The 15,073-nt window shown below is 38.1% G+C and overlaps 1 protein-coding gene across 1 annotated transcript in view; it reads right to left on the bottom strand.

Annotated features, from left to right (window-relative positions):
* Positions 1–2,217, bottom strand: part of LOC138854657 (keratin-associated protein 16-1-like) — a 154,055-nt gene extending 151,838 nt beyond the window's left edge. The window contains exon 1 of the mRNA XM_070099016.1: positions 1,895–2,217. Within this exon, the coding sequence (XP_069955117.1) occupies positions 1,895–1,967 (73 nt within the window). The 5' untranslated portion in view covers positions 1,968–2,217. The remainder of the gene's footprint in view (positions 1–1,894) is intronic.
* Positions 2,218–15,073: the final 12,856 nt, after the last annotated feature.

The raw sequence follows: 15,073 nt of genomic DNA, 5'->3' as shown, positions 1-15,073 counted from the left end.
TCCAAGGTTCACAAAAAGAGAAGGAGAAAGTAATATGAACGTCTGAAAAACTGGCCAACCTGCATTAAACTACCATCAGCTAGACTAGTGCCACTATGAATTATTTATTTGATGACTATTTCACAAACAACTTAGTTGGATGTAGAACGTTGGAATAACATAAGAAACTTACATTTCTTCATGTCACCTCCTACGACTCTAAGCATGCAGAATATTCTCGAAATGTGTTGGTTGGCACTACCTTTATACAGAAAATATCCAGAATATTCTATATCACATACCTATCACTCTGCTCCCTTTAGAACACTCTCAATGTGAATAGACAAGAATATTTCTAATCGTACACAAGTATTTCTAGACATTCCTGGAAAATTCGATTCCATTCTATTCAAGATTGATGGACTGACCACATCGACTCAAGGTTGAGGGACTAATTACCTCATTCTCCTCCTATCTTCAAGTTTCTCCTGTGTATGGACTGATGAAGCCACTGTGTGGCGAAACGTTTCCTTAATAAAGATACCCAAGAGTTGCACATGTGTCTAATTTATCAACGTGTCGGTTCTGTGAACCATTCATCTACAGTCTTTTATCTCATACTTGTCGGCCCTTCTGTAAGTAGAAAATTTTCAGTATGAGTTTACGAATTCCCGAGTACTTGAATATTTCAATGCTTGAGTGTTTCAAGATATGCGTGAGTATTTGAGAATGTTCCAAAAATTTCTCTGTAATTTTCTAGTTCCCACTTGTCGACATCGCATCACTACTGAAAATTATCAAAGTGGGCTTAAGAAGCACTCCACTGAAATCTGCCTACTAAACTAACGTTTCTAACTGCATTCCCCACCCATTTCCTCGAGTTCTTATGCTATATGCTAAGGTATTTTAAATTCTCCCAGTTTACCCTCGTAAAAGAAAATATGAAACGATGATGGAAGACTCTCCTAATTACAAACACCTAAGTAGCAATGCGAGTATACGTGTGCCATTATTTGTAATATTTCGAGTATGGTGGGGATACAACAAACGAGACGTATTTTGTAACTGGAGTAACGTGCAGGTCGGGTTGGAAGAAGCAAATCTTATGTCACCACGTCCTACCTACCAACACCAAAGAATTCATGAGCAATCCGATGATTTTGTGTAGTACCCTTGCTTAAAACTGTGCATGACTACTATATTGCGGTCGAGTTTGTATAACCTTTGACTCTTGTACAGGGCAAGACCATCATGTTTTAAATGAGAGGATTAAATCATATTTCTTTCAATGGCAGAACTATTGGGTATAATGAGCTGAGTTTCTGCACATCTTGTTGGGTAAATCCAAGAAGCAGCATTGTTAAAGAATTCCATTTGACTCCCGTGCCATCATAAATGAAACCTGATTTTAGGTTTGTCCAGTTTCCAGCGGTTTACCCATTTTCCTAACATAGAGCATAGAGAGCAAAGGACCTTGTAAACGCCTCCATCTATGTAGCATTGTGCATTCTTGAAGGACTGTTTTTTTTGCTCTCCCATTCTTCTAAATAATAAAAAAAATATATTGAACCTTTTAAATGTATCACATATGCTGGTTAGATTTTCATTGTAGGGTAAACATCACCACATTTTATTCTGGGAGTTTTAACGCATTTCTTTCTCTTTTCTATATATTTTTTCAAAGACCACTTATTACACTTTTTAATACACACATTAAAATGAGTACTGACGTAGGTATTAGATGGGAACAAGTGCTTTTTTCCATTTTAAAAATTAGTAGAGTATATTTGTTGTTTGTCCTAGGAGTGAAAACTATATCTTCAAACATGTGATTCCGAACAGGATGGGCAGATAATCTATTTAAAATTTCCCTGTCATCATTTAAAAAATGAGTGCAGTTACAGAAGCCACTTACTGTCGCAACACATGCAGTCAGATCCCGAACATGTGTAATTATTCAAAGGAAGTTTACATGTTCTGATGTCCATACAAATACCAGGACAATTAGCAGAGACAGGGCAGCTGGCCTCGCGAGATGTACAACACTTGCAGCCGGAGTATCTGCAGCCTCCCTTCACTTCACGTTCCAGAGAAAGGCAGTTATCTTTGCATATTCCATAGCCTTCATCACATGGATGCTGATCATCACACTCTGTTGAATGTATATGATAACCTTTAGATATCTCTAAAATTGCTACTATTAATACATAACTGTAATTTCAACATATTCTCACTTCCAATAAAAATAAATATGATTGCAAAAATAATTTTAAAGCTGCACTAAGCAGTCTTCAAATAGTATTGTATAATACACTAACTTAACTTCAAAATCAAGATATCACTCACCTCAGCACCACTTATGCTGTGTTTAAAAAGGTTAGGTCAAACATTAATGCTTGTCTCTTATTCGAACCTGTTTTCATCCTTAATATACTGACATATTGTCCTAGGTATAAAAGCCTATTTATTCCCCGTCGAAGGTCCAAACAAGTGTTATTCCTATACGTGATATTTCTTACGGTACCTTGTTACAAAGGGGAAAGACTTGTGTTAATATCGTACGTGTGCTTACGATATTCTACACAATTATCTTTGTTTAAATGTTAGGCTAGTAAAAGTTACCATCGCATGAATTATTCTAATCGTTTTAGCATAATTTGATGCGGGAATAATAGAATCAGGATAGATATTTGACGAGAATTATATTTATAAACTGTATTGATATTGGTAGAATTACCGACAATATGTTAAGTAAAAGGACACAAATGCAACTGATATGACATTTTCTTGTGCCAACGTTTCGCTCTCCAGGAGCTTGATGAAGCTTCTGGAGAGCTATTCTATTCGATGAAATAAGTAATTGTTGAAATAGCTTTCAAAACGAGCTTGGTGCCCGAAGGTATGGGTTAACATCGCTTAGCTTCGGCTAAGCGCCCATACTTATCTTGGGTCTAGCTCAGTGGTAAAGTACTGTGGACTCTGATACAGAGTTAGCAGGTTCGAGTCCTGTTGTGGACGTAGAGACAATGTTTGCAAATAATTTCGCCTGTTTGCGAATTATTAAGCATTTCAAATCTCTCATTGTCCATTGCATGTGGCAGGATTCGATTAAATAACTTTCAAAACGAGCTTGGTGCCCAGGGGTATGGGGTAACATCGCTTAGCTTCGGCTAAGCACCCATACTTATTTTGGGTCTAGCTCCTTGGTAAAGTACTGTGGACTCTGATACAGAGTTAGCAGGTTCGAGTTCTGCTGTGGACATAGAGACAATGTAAATAATTTCGATTATTTGCGAATTGTTAAGCATTTCAAAACATTATACATACATATACATATATATATTATTATTATTATTATTATTATTATTATTATTATTATTATTATTATTATTATTATTATTATTATTATTATTATTTTATTATCACCTTGGCCGATTCCCACCAAGGCAGGGTGGCCAGAAAAAGAAAAACTTTCACCATCATTTACTCCATCACTGTCTTGCCAGAAGGGTGCTCTACACTACAGTTTTTAAACTGCAACATTAACACCCCTCCTTCAGAGTGTAGGCACTGTACTTCCCATCTCCAGGACTCAAGTCCTGCCTGCCGGTTTCCCTGAACCCCTTCATAAATGTTACTTTGCTCACACTCCAACAGCACGTCAAGTATTAAAAACCATTCGTCTCCATTCACTCCTATCAAACACGCTCACACACGCCTGCTGGAAGTCCAAGCCCCTCGCAAACAAAACCTCCTTTACCCCCCCCCCTCCAACCTTTCCTAGGCCGACCCCTACCCCGCCTTCCTTCCACTACAGACTGATACACTCTTGAAGTCATTCTGTTTCGCTCCATTCTCTCTATATGTCCGAACCACCTCAACAACCCTTCCTCAGCCCTCTGGACAACAGTTTTGGTAATCCCGCACCTCCTCCTAACTTCCAAACTACGAATTCTCTGCATAATATTCACACCACACATTGCCCTCAGACATGACATCTCCACTGCCTCCAGCCTTCTCTTCGCTGCAACATTCATCACCCATGCTTCACACCCATATAAGAGCGTTGGTAAAACTATACTCTCATACATTCCCCTCTTTGCCTCCAAGGCAAAGTTCTTTGTCTCCACAGACTCCTAAGTGCACCACTCACCCTTTTCCCCTCATCAATTCTATGATTCACCTCATCCTTCATTAACCCATCCGCTGACACGTCCTCTCCCAAATATCTGAATACATTCACCTCCTCCATACTCTCTCCCTCCAATCTGATATCCAATCTCTCATCACCTAATCTTTTTGTTATCCTCATAACCTTACTCTTTCCTGTATTCACTTTTAATTTTCTTCTTTTGCACACCCTACCAAATTCATCCACCAATCTCTGCAACTTCTCTTCAGAATCTCCCAAGAGCACAGTGTCATCAGCAAAGAGCAACTGTGACAACTCCAACTTTATGTGTGATTCTTTATCTTTTAACTCCACGCCTCTTGCCAAGACCCTCGCATTTACTTCTCTTACAACCCCATCTATAAATATATTAAACAACCACGGTGACATCACACATCCTTGTCTAAGGCCTACTTTTACTGGGAAATAATTTCCCTCTTTCCTACATACTCTAACTTGAGCCTCACTATCCTCGTAAAAACTCTTCACTGCTTTCAGTAACCTACCTCCTACACCATACACCTGCAACATCTGCCACATTGCCCCCCTATCCACCCTGTCATGCGCCTTTTCCAAATCCATAAATGCCACAAAGACCTCTTTAGCCTTATCTAAATACTGTTCACTTATATGTTTCACTGTAAACACCTGGTCCACACACCCCCTACCTTTCCTAAAGCCTCCTTGTTCATCTGCTATCCTATTCTCCGTCTTACTCTTAATTCTTTCAATAATAACTCTACCATACACTTTACCAGGTATACTCAACAGACTTATCCCCCTATAATTTTTGCACTCTCTTTTATCCCCTTTGCCTTTATACAAAGGAACTATGCATGCTCTCTGCCAATCCCTAGGTACCTAGGGATATATATATATATATATATATATATATATATATATATATATGTATGTATATATATATATATATTTATATATATATGTATCTATATATATATGTGTATATATATATATATATATATATGTGTATATATATATATATATATATATATATATATATATATATATATATATATATATATATATATATTTATATTTATATATATATTTATATGTATATATATATATTTATATATATATATATATATATATATATATATATATATATATGTATATATATATGTATATGTATATATATATGTATATATATATATATATATATATGTGTATATATATATATATGTATATGTATATATATATATGTATATGTATATATATATGTATATATATATATATATATATGTATATATATATATATATATATATATATATATATATATATATATATATGTCAGCATAGTTGCTGATCCCTGTGTTATATAGCATAGCATATAGTATCATCCATGTGCTTTAGATAGGAGATCCCTTTTAGGCCTATAACTTTGTGTGACGTCACCGGGTGTGCATGTGTACGTTCGTTCTTCTGCCTCGGCTTCAGTCGGTGGTAGATGATCCAGGCTAGGGCAGGCAGAGGCTGGGCTCCATTTCCCATCATCACAGTCTGACAATATATATCGTTACCATCCAACAAGTGTGTCTACCTTCAACCCTCGATATCTCCATTTAAGAACCCCTACGATAAATGGTGGCAACAGAGGGCCTGTAATTCTGACGATTACAGCGATTTCTGGAGATAAATTTCGGCCGAGCCTGCCATCTTGTGAGTAGGCCTACCGAGAAGGTTAATGCCAGCCAGCTATCTCAGCCCAAGCTCCTACCAGCTTCTAAACCATTCACTGGTCAGTCTCTTTGTATTAGTGTTTATCTGCTTATTTGTATCACTCTCGAGGGGTTGACCAGAGTTTGCAAAATAAGCTAGCTTCCAGTCTGTGGTGAGGGAGTCCAGTCTAGCCTAGTCTACTCCATCCAGTTCTTTTGCCTGCCAAGCTAGCTTTCCACCCCTGCTGTGCTCATCATGTGAAGTTATCAAGCTATTCTGTGTGAAGGGTTAAGATAAGCCAGCTAGCAACTAACCCAGGTGTCTTACCCCAGTACTCAAGCAAGCCACGTGAGTAGTCTTCATTGCTTGTGATTCAAGCTCCAAGCCATCCTGAGTGCTCTTTTTCATCCTTGTGGTGTTGTGGTATTTCGTGGGTGTATTTTAAGCTAGCCAGCTTAGAATATCTTCGCGGCAGTGTGGCTGTCCTCAGTGAGGCTTACGCCGTTCAACCCATAGGTCCAACCACCAACTCACCACATGTGTCTCACCATTGCCCGGTCTTAGCGCTGTTTACCCACTAACCCAACCACTCTCACTGTGTTGTGGTACTCACCCAACCTCTACCAGTGTTTTGGTGCACTACTAAGGGTTATAGCACCATATTTTAAGGACCACATAGGGGGGCAAGAGCTAGAGTGTGTTTCACGCCACCATTAAAAGCCTCCTGTGCGAAGTCTATCGTCGATGTAAGCGCAATTCTATGGTCACGTGTGCAGAGGATAGCAGCAAGACGACTTAAACAATCCTCCAACCTTCCACCATCTACCTTATTCTTCACCAAGTCGTTACAGCGATAATATTTTTCATAGAGACATTTGCGAGTGTTGAGACATTTCTTTTGTGTTCCAGTGATTTTCTTAGTGACATTCAGTGATTCTCGATCAGACTCAGTGTTTGTTTGCAATAATCTTTTTATCTCCTTAATTCAGTGTTAATTTTTGTGCATTATCTTATGTCTGTTGAGTTGTGTGTCTTTTTATACACATGAAGTAAGTACTTAGTGTTTTTCCTTTGTTGTGTGTGCAACATATGAGCAGTATAGAACTTGTGTTTACACTTCAGAATCACCTAGTGTTCTCAGCGATTCAGTGAATTAATTCAGTAATTTATTTAGTTATATTCTGCATCACAACTCAGTGTTGTCTCAGTTATATATAATTTTTCTCATCCTAGCATTTGTGTATTCTTGTTTTGTTCCCTGTGTGTTGAACATTCTTGTGTTCATATTCTTTCATTTAGCCAGTGTCTAATTTGTCTTATTTCCACAGACAATAGTGCCATTATTTTGTGCAAGCAAGATAATTATTATTATCAAAGTTTTCACACATCAAGTTTCATTGCAAGAAAATTCTAGTATTGTGTTTATGTTGATGTGTTGTGTTCTACATCACTGTAAGTGCTCAAACTTTTTTTGTTCTGTGTTTTAGCACCTATTATTTTTCATGTTTGAACAAATTCACTCTTAGTGCAATTTGTAAGTTCTTCTTTTAGAGTAAATTGTTCTTTTGCTTGTTAAGTGTTGCTTGAGTGCAGTTAAGAGTCAAATTGTTCCCTCAGTTCATTCCTTGATATATTTCTTTTCTTATGTGTAATAATTTTTTATGATTGCACATTGACTCATTTTGCAATAATTCTTGTGCAAAGATTGTGTTGCCATTAAAGTTTTCTTGCAGAAATTTTATGCAGTACTTGTTGATTAGCAATTGTTATTTTGCAACATTGCTACAGTTTATTTGAGTGAAGTTCCATATGCTCTGTTCTGTGCATAATATTTTATTCTTTCTGTGCCATTTTATTTTATTTCAGTGAATTGTGCCTCAGCTTGTTTTATTTTTGCACAAGCTTTATTGAGTCCATTTTATCATTTTATTGTGTATTTCCCTATTGCATTGAAAGTAAAGACAACTCACTGTGCCATTTATTCAATTTAAAGTAAAAGTTGAGCAAATCAGATTTGAGTAAAGTACAAGTTCTCTTGATTTTCAAAGTGTTGTTTGTTAAGTTGAATATTTTTCTTGTGTGAGTTCTTTACTTACTGTGTGACCTGTCAATTTTTAATTACTTATGCAGAATAGTTAAGCATTTTCTTCCCGTTTAAGCTTATTGTGTCATTCTCTCCATTTTTTCTTGCCTTTATGTCCTTCAGTAAGTTCACTGAGAAGATGTCCCAGTCACTTTTGAATGTTCACTTAGTGTATCATGCCAGTCAAAGTCAATATGAATCAGTCCACAGTACCAATATTCCCTTACTGACTGAAAGACAATACCTAGCCCTTGAGCAATGTGTTTGTTCTCACAGCTTGTATTTGAGATTTATTAAAGTGCTGCAAAATGTGAAGTTCAAATTAAGTTCCTATAGATCCGTGAATTACTTATTAACATAGCCGAGCGGTCAGGCACTAGTAATACTGTCACTCCTGTCTGGACTCCAGCCACAATATCGTGCCCGCAGGATAGTGCTGAGACTACTATCCTTGCGATGGCGACTTGTTCAAGTACTCGTTCCTTCCCAGGGGATGCTTTGAGAAGAACTTTACTTGCAACGAGTTATGCTATCTCTTGCTGATGCCACAAGCCGTTGCAGAAAGACGTTTCTGTGGCTAGTGCTCTCACTAGAGTGTGTGTTGTTGTTCCTAATGTTCCAGATGGTGATAACGTCCTAGTTGACAGTGATTCCTGCAAGGTCAAGGGTTTATTTGTTGAACCTTCCTTACATGTTGTAAGAGACAGTAAGATCCATTTACTCCTTGCTAACACTTCGGGTCACAGTGTTCGCCTCAGAGCAAATACCAACCTCGTTGACCTAGTTCACTATCCTTACCCTGTTCAAGTACAGGATGATGTGCCACCTGACCAGTGGGTCGGTGCTATTTCAACAGTGGAGACCTCATCCACTCCACTGGATCAATCCATCCCACCAGTTGAGGAGAAAGACTTAGCTCCCACTGATTTTCCAGACGAAGTCCAGCGCTTGTTGACGCTGTTGAACAAACGTCGTAAAGCCATTGCCTTACCAGGTGAGAAGATGGGTATAACGAACTTATTGTCCCATCGTATTCCACTTGAACCTGGCACTAGACCTATCTATATACCTGCGTACAGAATGCCTCATTCCCAAGTTGCTGTTGCAGAGGAACTGATCAATCAAATTCTCAATGATGGAGTTATTGCACATAGCAATTCACCCTGGAATGCGCCCTTGATCCTAGTGCCTAAGAAGGATGGCACTTGGCGCCCGGTGATTGACTTTAGGAAGTTAAATGCGAAAACCATTCCAGATCACTTCCCGCTTTCTGTACTAGGTGACCTTTTACGCAAATCGGAGATAACAAAGTCTTCTCGACCCTGGACTTGTTACAAGGGTTTTGGCATGTCCCTCTTCACGAGGACAGCCAAGAGTTAACTGCATTCTCCACTCCCACAGGTCATTATCACTTCCTCCGTATGGCGTTTGGATTACGATGGTCTTCTATCACGTTCTCTAGACTCATGACCAACATCTTTAAAGGTCTTACAGTTAAAGCACTTATGGTGTACTTAGACGACGTAATCGTCATGTCCGAAGACGTGGACACACACCTGAAAAGACTTGATATAGTACTTGGCAAGCTTGAAGAAGCCAATTTAAAGATCAAACTGTCTAAATGTCAATTTTTCAGATCAGAAATTAAGTTTCTTGGTCACGTAGTCACTCCTAGAGGGGTTACGACTGATCAAAGTAAAGTAACTGCAGTACTAAATTTTCCAACTCCCAAAACTGCTGATGCCATAATATCCTTTGTGGGCTTAGCAGGTTTTTATAGATCTTTCATTGCCAATTTTTTTTCTATAGCTGCTCCGCTAACTGAATTGCTTAAGAAAGATGCTCCTTTCGTTTGGACCTTCCGTCAAGAAAGAGCATTCCAAACTTTAAAAGAAAAGTTAACTTCTGCTCCAATTTTGAAATTCCCAGATTTTTCTAAGCCCTTCTATCTGACAACTGATGCTAGTTCAATTGGCATAGGTGCCGTACTAGCTCAGAAGACTGATGGCAAGTACCACGCAGTTGCATTTGCTAGCCGAGTCCTTACGAAGGCTGAACGTAATTATACAGTAATGGAGCAAGAAGCTTTAGCAATAGTATGGTCTTTAAAGCACTTCCGAGACATTATTTACCAGTACCCTGTTCATGTCTTGACAGACCATGCACCACTGATACCTTTATTCCAGAACAAACAGCCTACTGGAAGGTTAGCCAGATGGACCTTGACTATCCAAGAGTTCAATCTCACTTTTGAACATTTACCTGGCAAGTCAAATGTAGTCGCAGATGCTATCGCGACATGTTAGTGTAGTTACTGCAGATCCTCCATTTACTGTTGAGGATGTCAAAAATGCCCAAAGAACAGATCCCATGTGGTCTGGTGTGATTCGATTCCTGCTCCAGGAAGATCTTATTCTTACTGTGAAGCCACCAGCACCCATTAGTGACTTTGTAATGAGCCAAGAATTACTGTATCGAACAGCCGAGTTGGGTACTCCAAGCTTAAGAGTGTACCAGTTAGTAATTCCACAGTCACTAGTGAACGTAGCTCTACAGCTAGTTCATGATGCACCAGGTGTTGCACACCCTGGTATGGATCGTTCTGTGAAACAAGCCAGAATGAAATACTTTTGGCCACGTATGGGAACTGACATTTCCGAGTATGTTAAGAAATGTAGTGTCTGTATGCAACATAAAGGAAATGTCAATGGTCCTAATCCTATCCAAGTGTACCCAACCACTAGCGAACCGTGGGAAAGAGTTGCACTTGATTTGTTAACCAATTTTAAATGTTCCCTCCAAGGCAACAAACATCTGTGTGTTATGGTAGACCATTTCACCAGATATTGTGAGTTAGTTCCTATTGCAGATAAGACTGCAGAGACAGTAGCTAAAGTGTTTAAAGAACGCATTATCTTCAGGCATACCACCCCTAAGTCCTTAGTAACAGATAATGGAGGTGAATTCTGTAATGAGATTCTTGAAAATTTGTGTACTTTATACAAGATCTCTAAATCCACCATTGTTCCTCATCATCCTGCCAGCAATGGGTTAGCCGAACGAACCAATAAGAAAGTACTTGATGTCCTGAGAGCCACTATCAACCCCAATAGTGAAACTTGGGATGAAGTCATACCAGATGTCCAATGTGCCATAAATTCTGCTTACAATGCTTCCATAGGTGATACTCCACATTATGCATTGTATGGTGTAGACAAGCGTTTACCCTATGAGTTGTTATATTCCACTCCGAAACCTAATTACAACCCTGATGATTTCGTAGCAACTCGTACAAGCATGGCTCAGAGTGTTTTTAGAAGAATCCGTGAAGCACTTCATAAATCAACAGCAGAATTTACTAGAGTAACTAATAGCCGTGCTAAGCCATCAAAAGTAAAAGTAGGTTCAAGAGTAATGCTGACAAATTTCAACAAAACATCCGAAATGCCTAAGCTTGATCAAAAGTTTGTCGGACCTTATCGAGTTGTAGAACATATCTCTGGTAATAAGTATAAGGTTAGAGAAATTAGTACTGGCAAGTACAAAGAATCACATTTAGATCATATGAAATTAGTATGCGATGTTGATAATATTGCTACCCAGACTAATGTGACAGATACTGAAAATCCTCTTGACTCTGTACCCTCTACCTCAAATACTCAGTCAGATAACCAACCTGAATGTCGTTACTCCTTGCGTACTCGACAAGTAATGAGAAACCCACAAGTATCTTTTGTAGATACTCGTTCAGATCTCCCTCAGTCAAGGCATGTGTTAGCCACTGCAGAGGAATTCGATCCTCCCAGAGATGATAACCATTCTGCATATGTAAACCTCACCCTAGCAGAATTGAGTTTAAATGTACATAGTCTGTATAACTAGATGTCCGAGATGAAATAAATTGTCAACTGTTTGTTAGTAACTGATTAGTTTTTTCAGAATTTTTTCTTTTCGTATTCACGATCCCTCCGTATTCTGAGAATTTGACAGTAATGATCTGAGTGCGCACCAGATGCCCTTGCTGTTAATTTCACCTTGTATATATATATATTTATTCTTCCTCAGAATCCGTAGAGTGCATGAATACAGATCGATCGATCAATTCCATCCATATTGTACAATGATTTGTTCTCATAGCTTTTCATGCATTACGTTAAAAGTGATTACGTTAACACCCATTACGTAAAATTCATTTTGTTAACATCCATTATGATACAATCCATTAATTCTAAGTTATATATGAATTTCTTATAGTATAGAATCAGCCCAGAACCGCCTGCCTGTTCAGCCTATAGATAGTAGTGAATGTCGAGACGACATACATAACATGACCGAGCTGTCAGCATAGTTGCTGATCCCTGTGTTATATAGCATAGCATATAGTATCATCCATGTGCTTTAGATAGGATATCCCTTTTAGGCCTGTGACTTTGTGTGACGTCACGGGGTGTGCATGTGTACGTTCGTACCTCTGCCTCGGCCTCAGTCGGCAGTAGATCATCCAGGCTAGGACAGGCAGAGGCTGGGCACTATTTCCCATCATCACAGCCTGGCAATATATATCGTTACCATCCAACAAGTGTGTCTACCTTCAACCCTCGATATCTCCATTTAAGAACCCCTACGATAAATGGTGGCAACGGAGGGCCTGTAATTCTGACGATTACAGCGGTTTCTGGAGATAAATTTCGACCGAGCCTGCCATATATATATATATATATATATATATATATATATATATATATATATATATATATATATATATATATATATATATATATATATATATATATATATATATATATATACAATATGATCACAGTAAACAGGTGATTTCAGAATATGCAAAACAACCACTGTGAAAGAATAGAGAAATTCCAAGCGCTTTCGTGACTACTCACATTATCAAGGAACTATCAAAGTAAAGCATCCAAGGAAGCTATATAAGGGGTCTGGCTAACACCTCACTATCAGATCCCACAACAGTTAAACACCTGATGCGCGCTGGCCCAACTGGACAGGTCCTTCGCACAACCCTCCAACAAACTATTCTACCCAAGAAAATTTTAAAAATTATTATTTGTCCAGTGTATTATTAAATTCTTCCCAAATTCTATTAATTATAAATGGATCTAATTTATATAAACCAAAGGAAATATTCATATTATTGTCAAAACTGCTTTTTATGAAACAAGATTCTATTATATTCCTGTCGACCATGGACTTGCTTGATACTACTTTCTCAACTTTTTGAAAATCAATTGGATGGTTAAAGTCTCTTACATGAATAAATAGAGCATTGGAATCTTGTCCAGTTCTAATGCTATATTTATGTTGTTTTAATCTTAGTTCGAGATTTTTACCAGTTTGACCGTAATAAACTTTATCGCAAATTTTACAAGGAATCTTATAGACACATCCATCAGCATTTTGGGGGGAATTCTTTATCAAAAGTTTTTTTTACTGTATCAAGATTTGTTAATACAACTTTAATATTAAAAATCTTAAGAAGAGAAGGCATATCAACCAAGTTTTCGTGGTAAGGGAGAACCAACATATTTTTTGTTGAATAAGGCTGGTTGTCCCTTTTTGGATTGTAAAAAGTATTTCTAGCAACTTTAAAAGATTTATCTATTGCATTTCTTGGGTATTTTAAATCATTACCTATTTCATAAATTTTGGATATTTCCTCATCTATGAACTCAGGACTACAAATTCGTGAAGCTCTCAAAAACATTGATTAGAAAACAGACAGTTTGACTCTATCTTGATGCGAAGAATAATAGTGGTCATAGGAACAGTTATTTGTAGGTTTTCTATAGGTTTTAAATTTAAATTCATTATTACCCTTAATAATTAAAACATCTAGGAAAGGCAATGAGTTATTTTCTTCAAACTCAACAGTAAAGTTTATAGAATGGGCTAAGCTACTTAATTTTCCAAGGAAATGGTGTATATCTGTTACATCATCTCCTGCCCTCAGGGCAAGGAAATCAGTATTCCTGAAAAAACTGGATAAGATTTTGGCCTCTCAACCAGTTGCTGAACTCAAGTCATCTATTGAAACTCAAAATACTTGGGCAGCTGTCGACAGCATTACCAAAATCCTGAATGCATCGTCTATGCTCAAGGTCACCTTTACAGACGTGAACATGGCTGCCACTGCTCTGAACGAAGGTTTGGCTGTCTACTACTACTACATCAGTCCCACCTACATAGAAGCAGAGAGATACCACTACATCCAACATTGCTGGAACTGATATTCTTATCTTCACACCACCAAGGCATGTCCAGTAAAAGACAAGAAGTTCTGCACTACATGTGGTAGTGAGGGACACACCTTCAGTTCCTGTACCGCTGCTGCTCCAACACAACCAGCGTGTTTAAACTGCAAAAGTAATGACCACCATACACTTGCAGCAAAATGTCCTACAAGAAAGGATATTATGAAGAAAACACAAGATGCAGCAAAGAAAAAATCTACTAATAACTCACCAACGTATGCCGCAATTGCAAAGTTGCAAGCAGACACTGCAAAATTGCTTCAAGCATCTACTCAGCCGGCCTCCACCACCATCACTCCTCCAACATGTGACGTAACGAAGATCCACTTTTGTCTACTATACGCTCACATGCAGAACATAGCTGTTCCTGGATCCTTTAACTCTACCATCAACGAGTTATTTGCATTAAATAACATGCCATCATTCACATTTCCAGCATCTCCACCTTTTGAAGAAATTCTCAAATTCACCAAGGACATAATCAACACCTCTGCTGCAGTAGATCCAACACCACCAACAACTAGTGACGTCACTCAATCGACGTCCAATGAGAAGCCTTCACCGCCACCACTCCTCATTGAAACCGACCAATCAGAAGCCTTGCCACCAGAAACATCTTCCTATTCATCTACTGAAGATGACAATGCATATTCACTTCCACCTTCAACACTACATAAGAAAAAAAAAACCGGCACGAACAACACCATCCTACGACTCTAAACTCGAGTCAAGTTTGTCATCGAATCTTCTACCTATACTACTAAAATTGAGCTTTCAAGTCTTCTAAAGCATACTGAAAAATGCTCTCAAGATCCTCGATATCGACACATGTTAACACATCTCATGATATTCCTCTCCAACGATTTAAACGTCTT

Source organism: Cherax quadricarinatus, chromosome 66 (assembly GCF_038502225.1).
Source record: "Cherax quadricarinatus isolate ZL_2023a chromosome 66, ASM3850222v1, whole genome shotgun sequence".
NCBI classification, from domain to species: Eukaryota; Metazoa; Arthropoda; class Malacostraca; order Decapoda; family Parastacidae; genus Cherax; species Cherax quadricarinatus.
The sequence above is the reverse complement of the archived record's forward strand: the minus strand, read 5'-3'. Positions and strand labels throughout refer to the sequence as shown.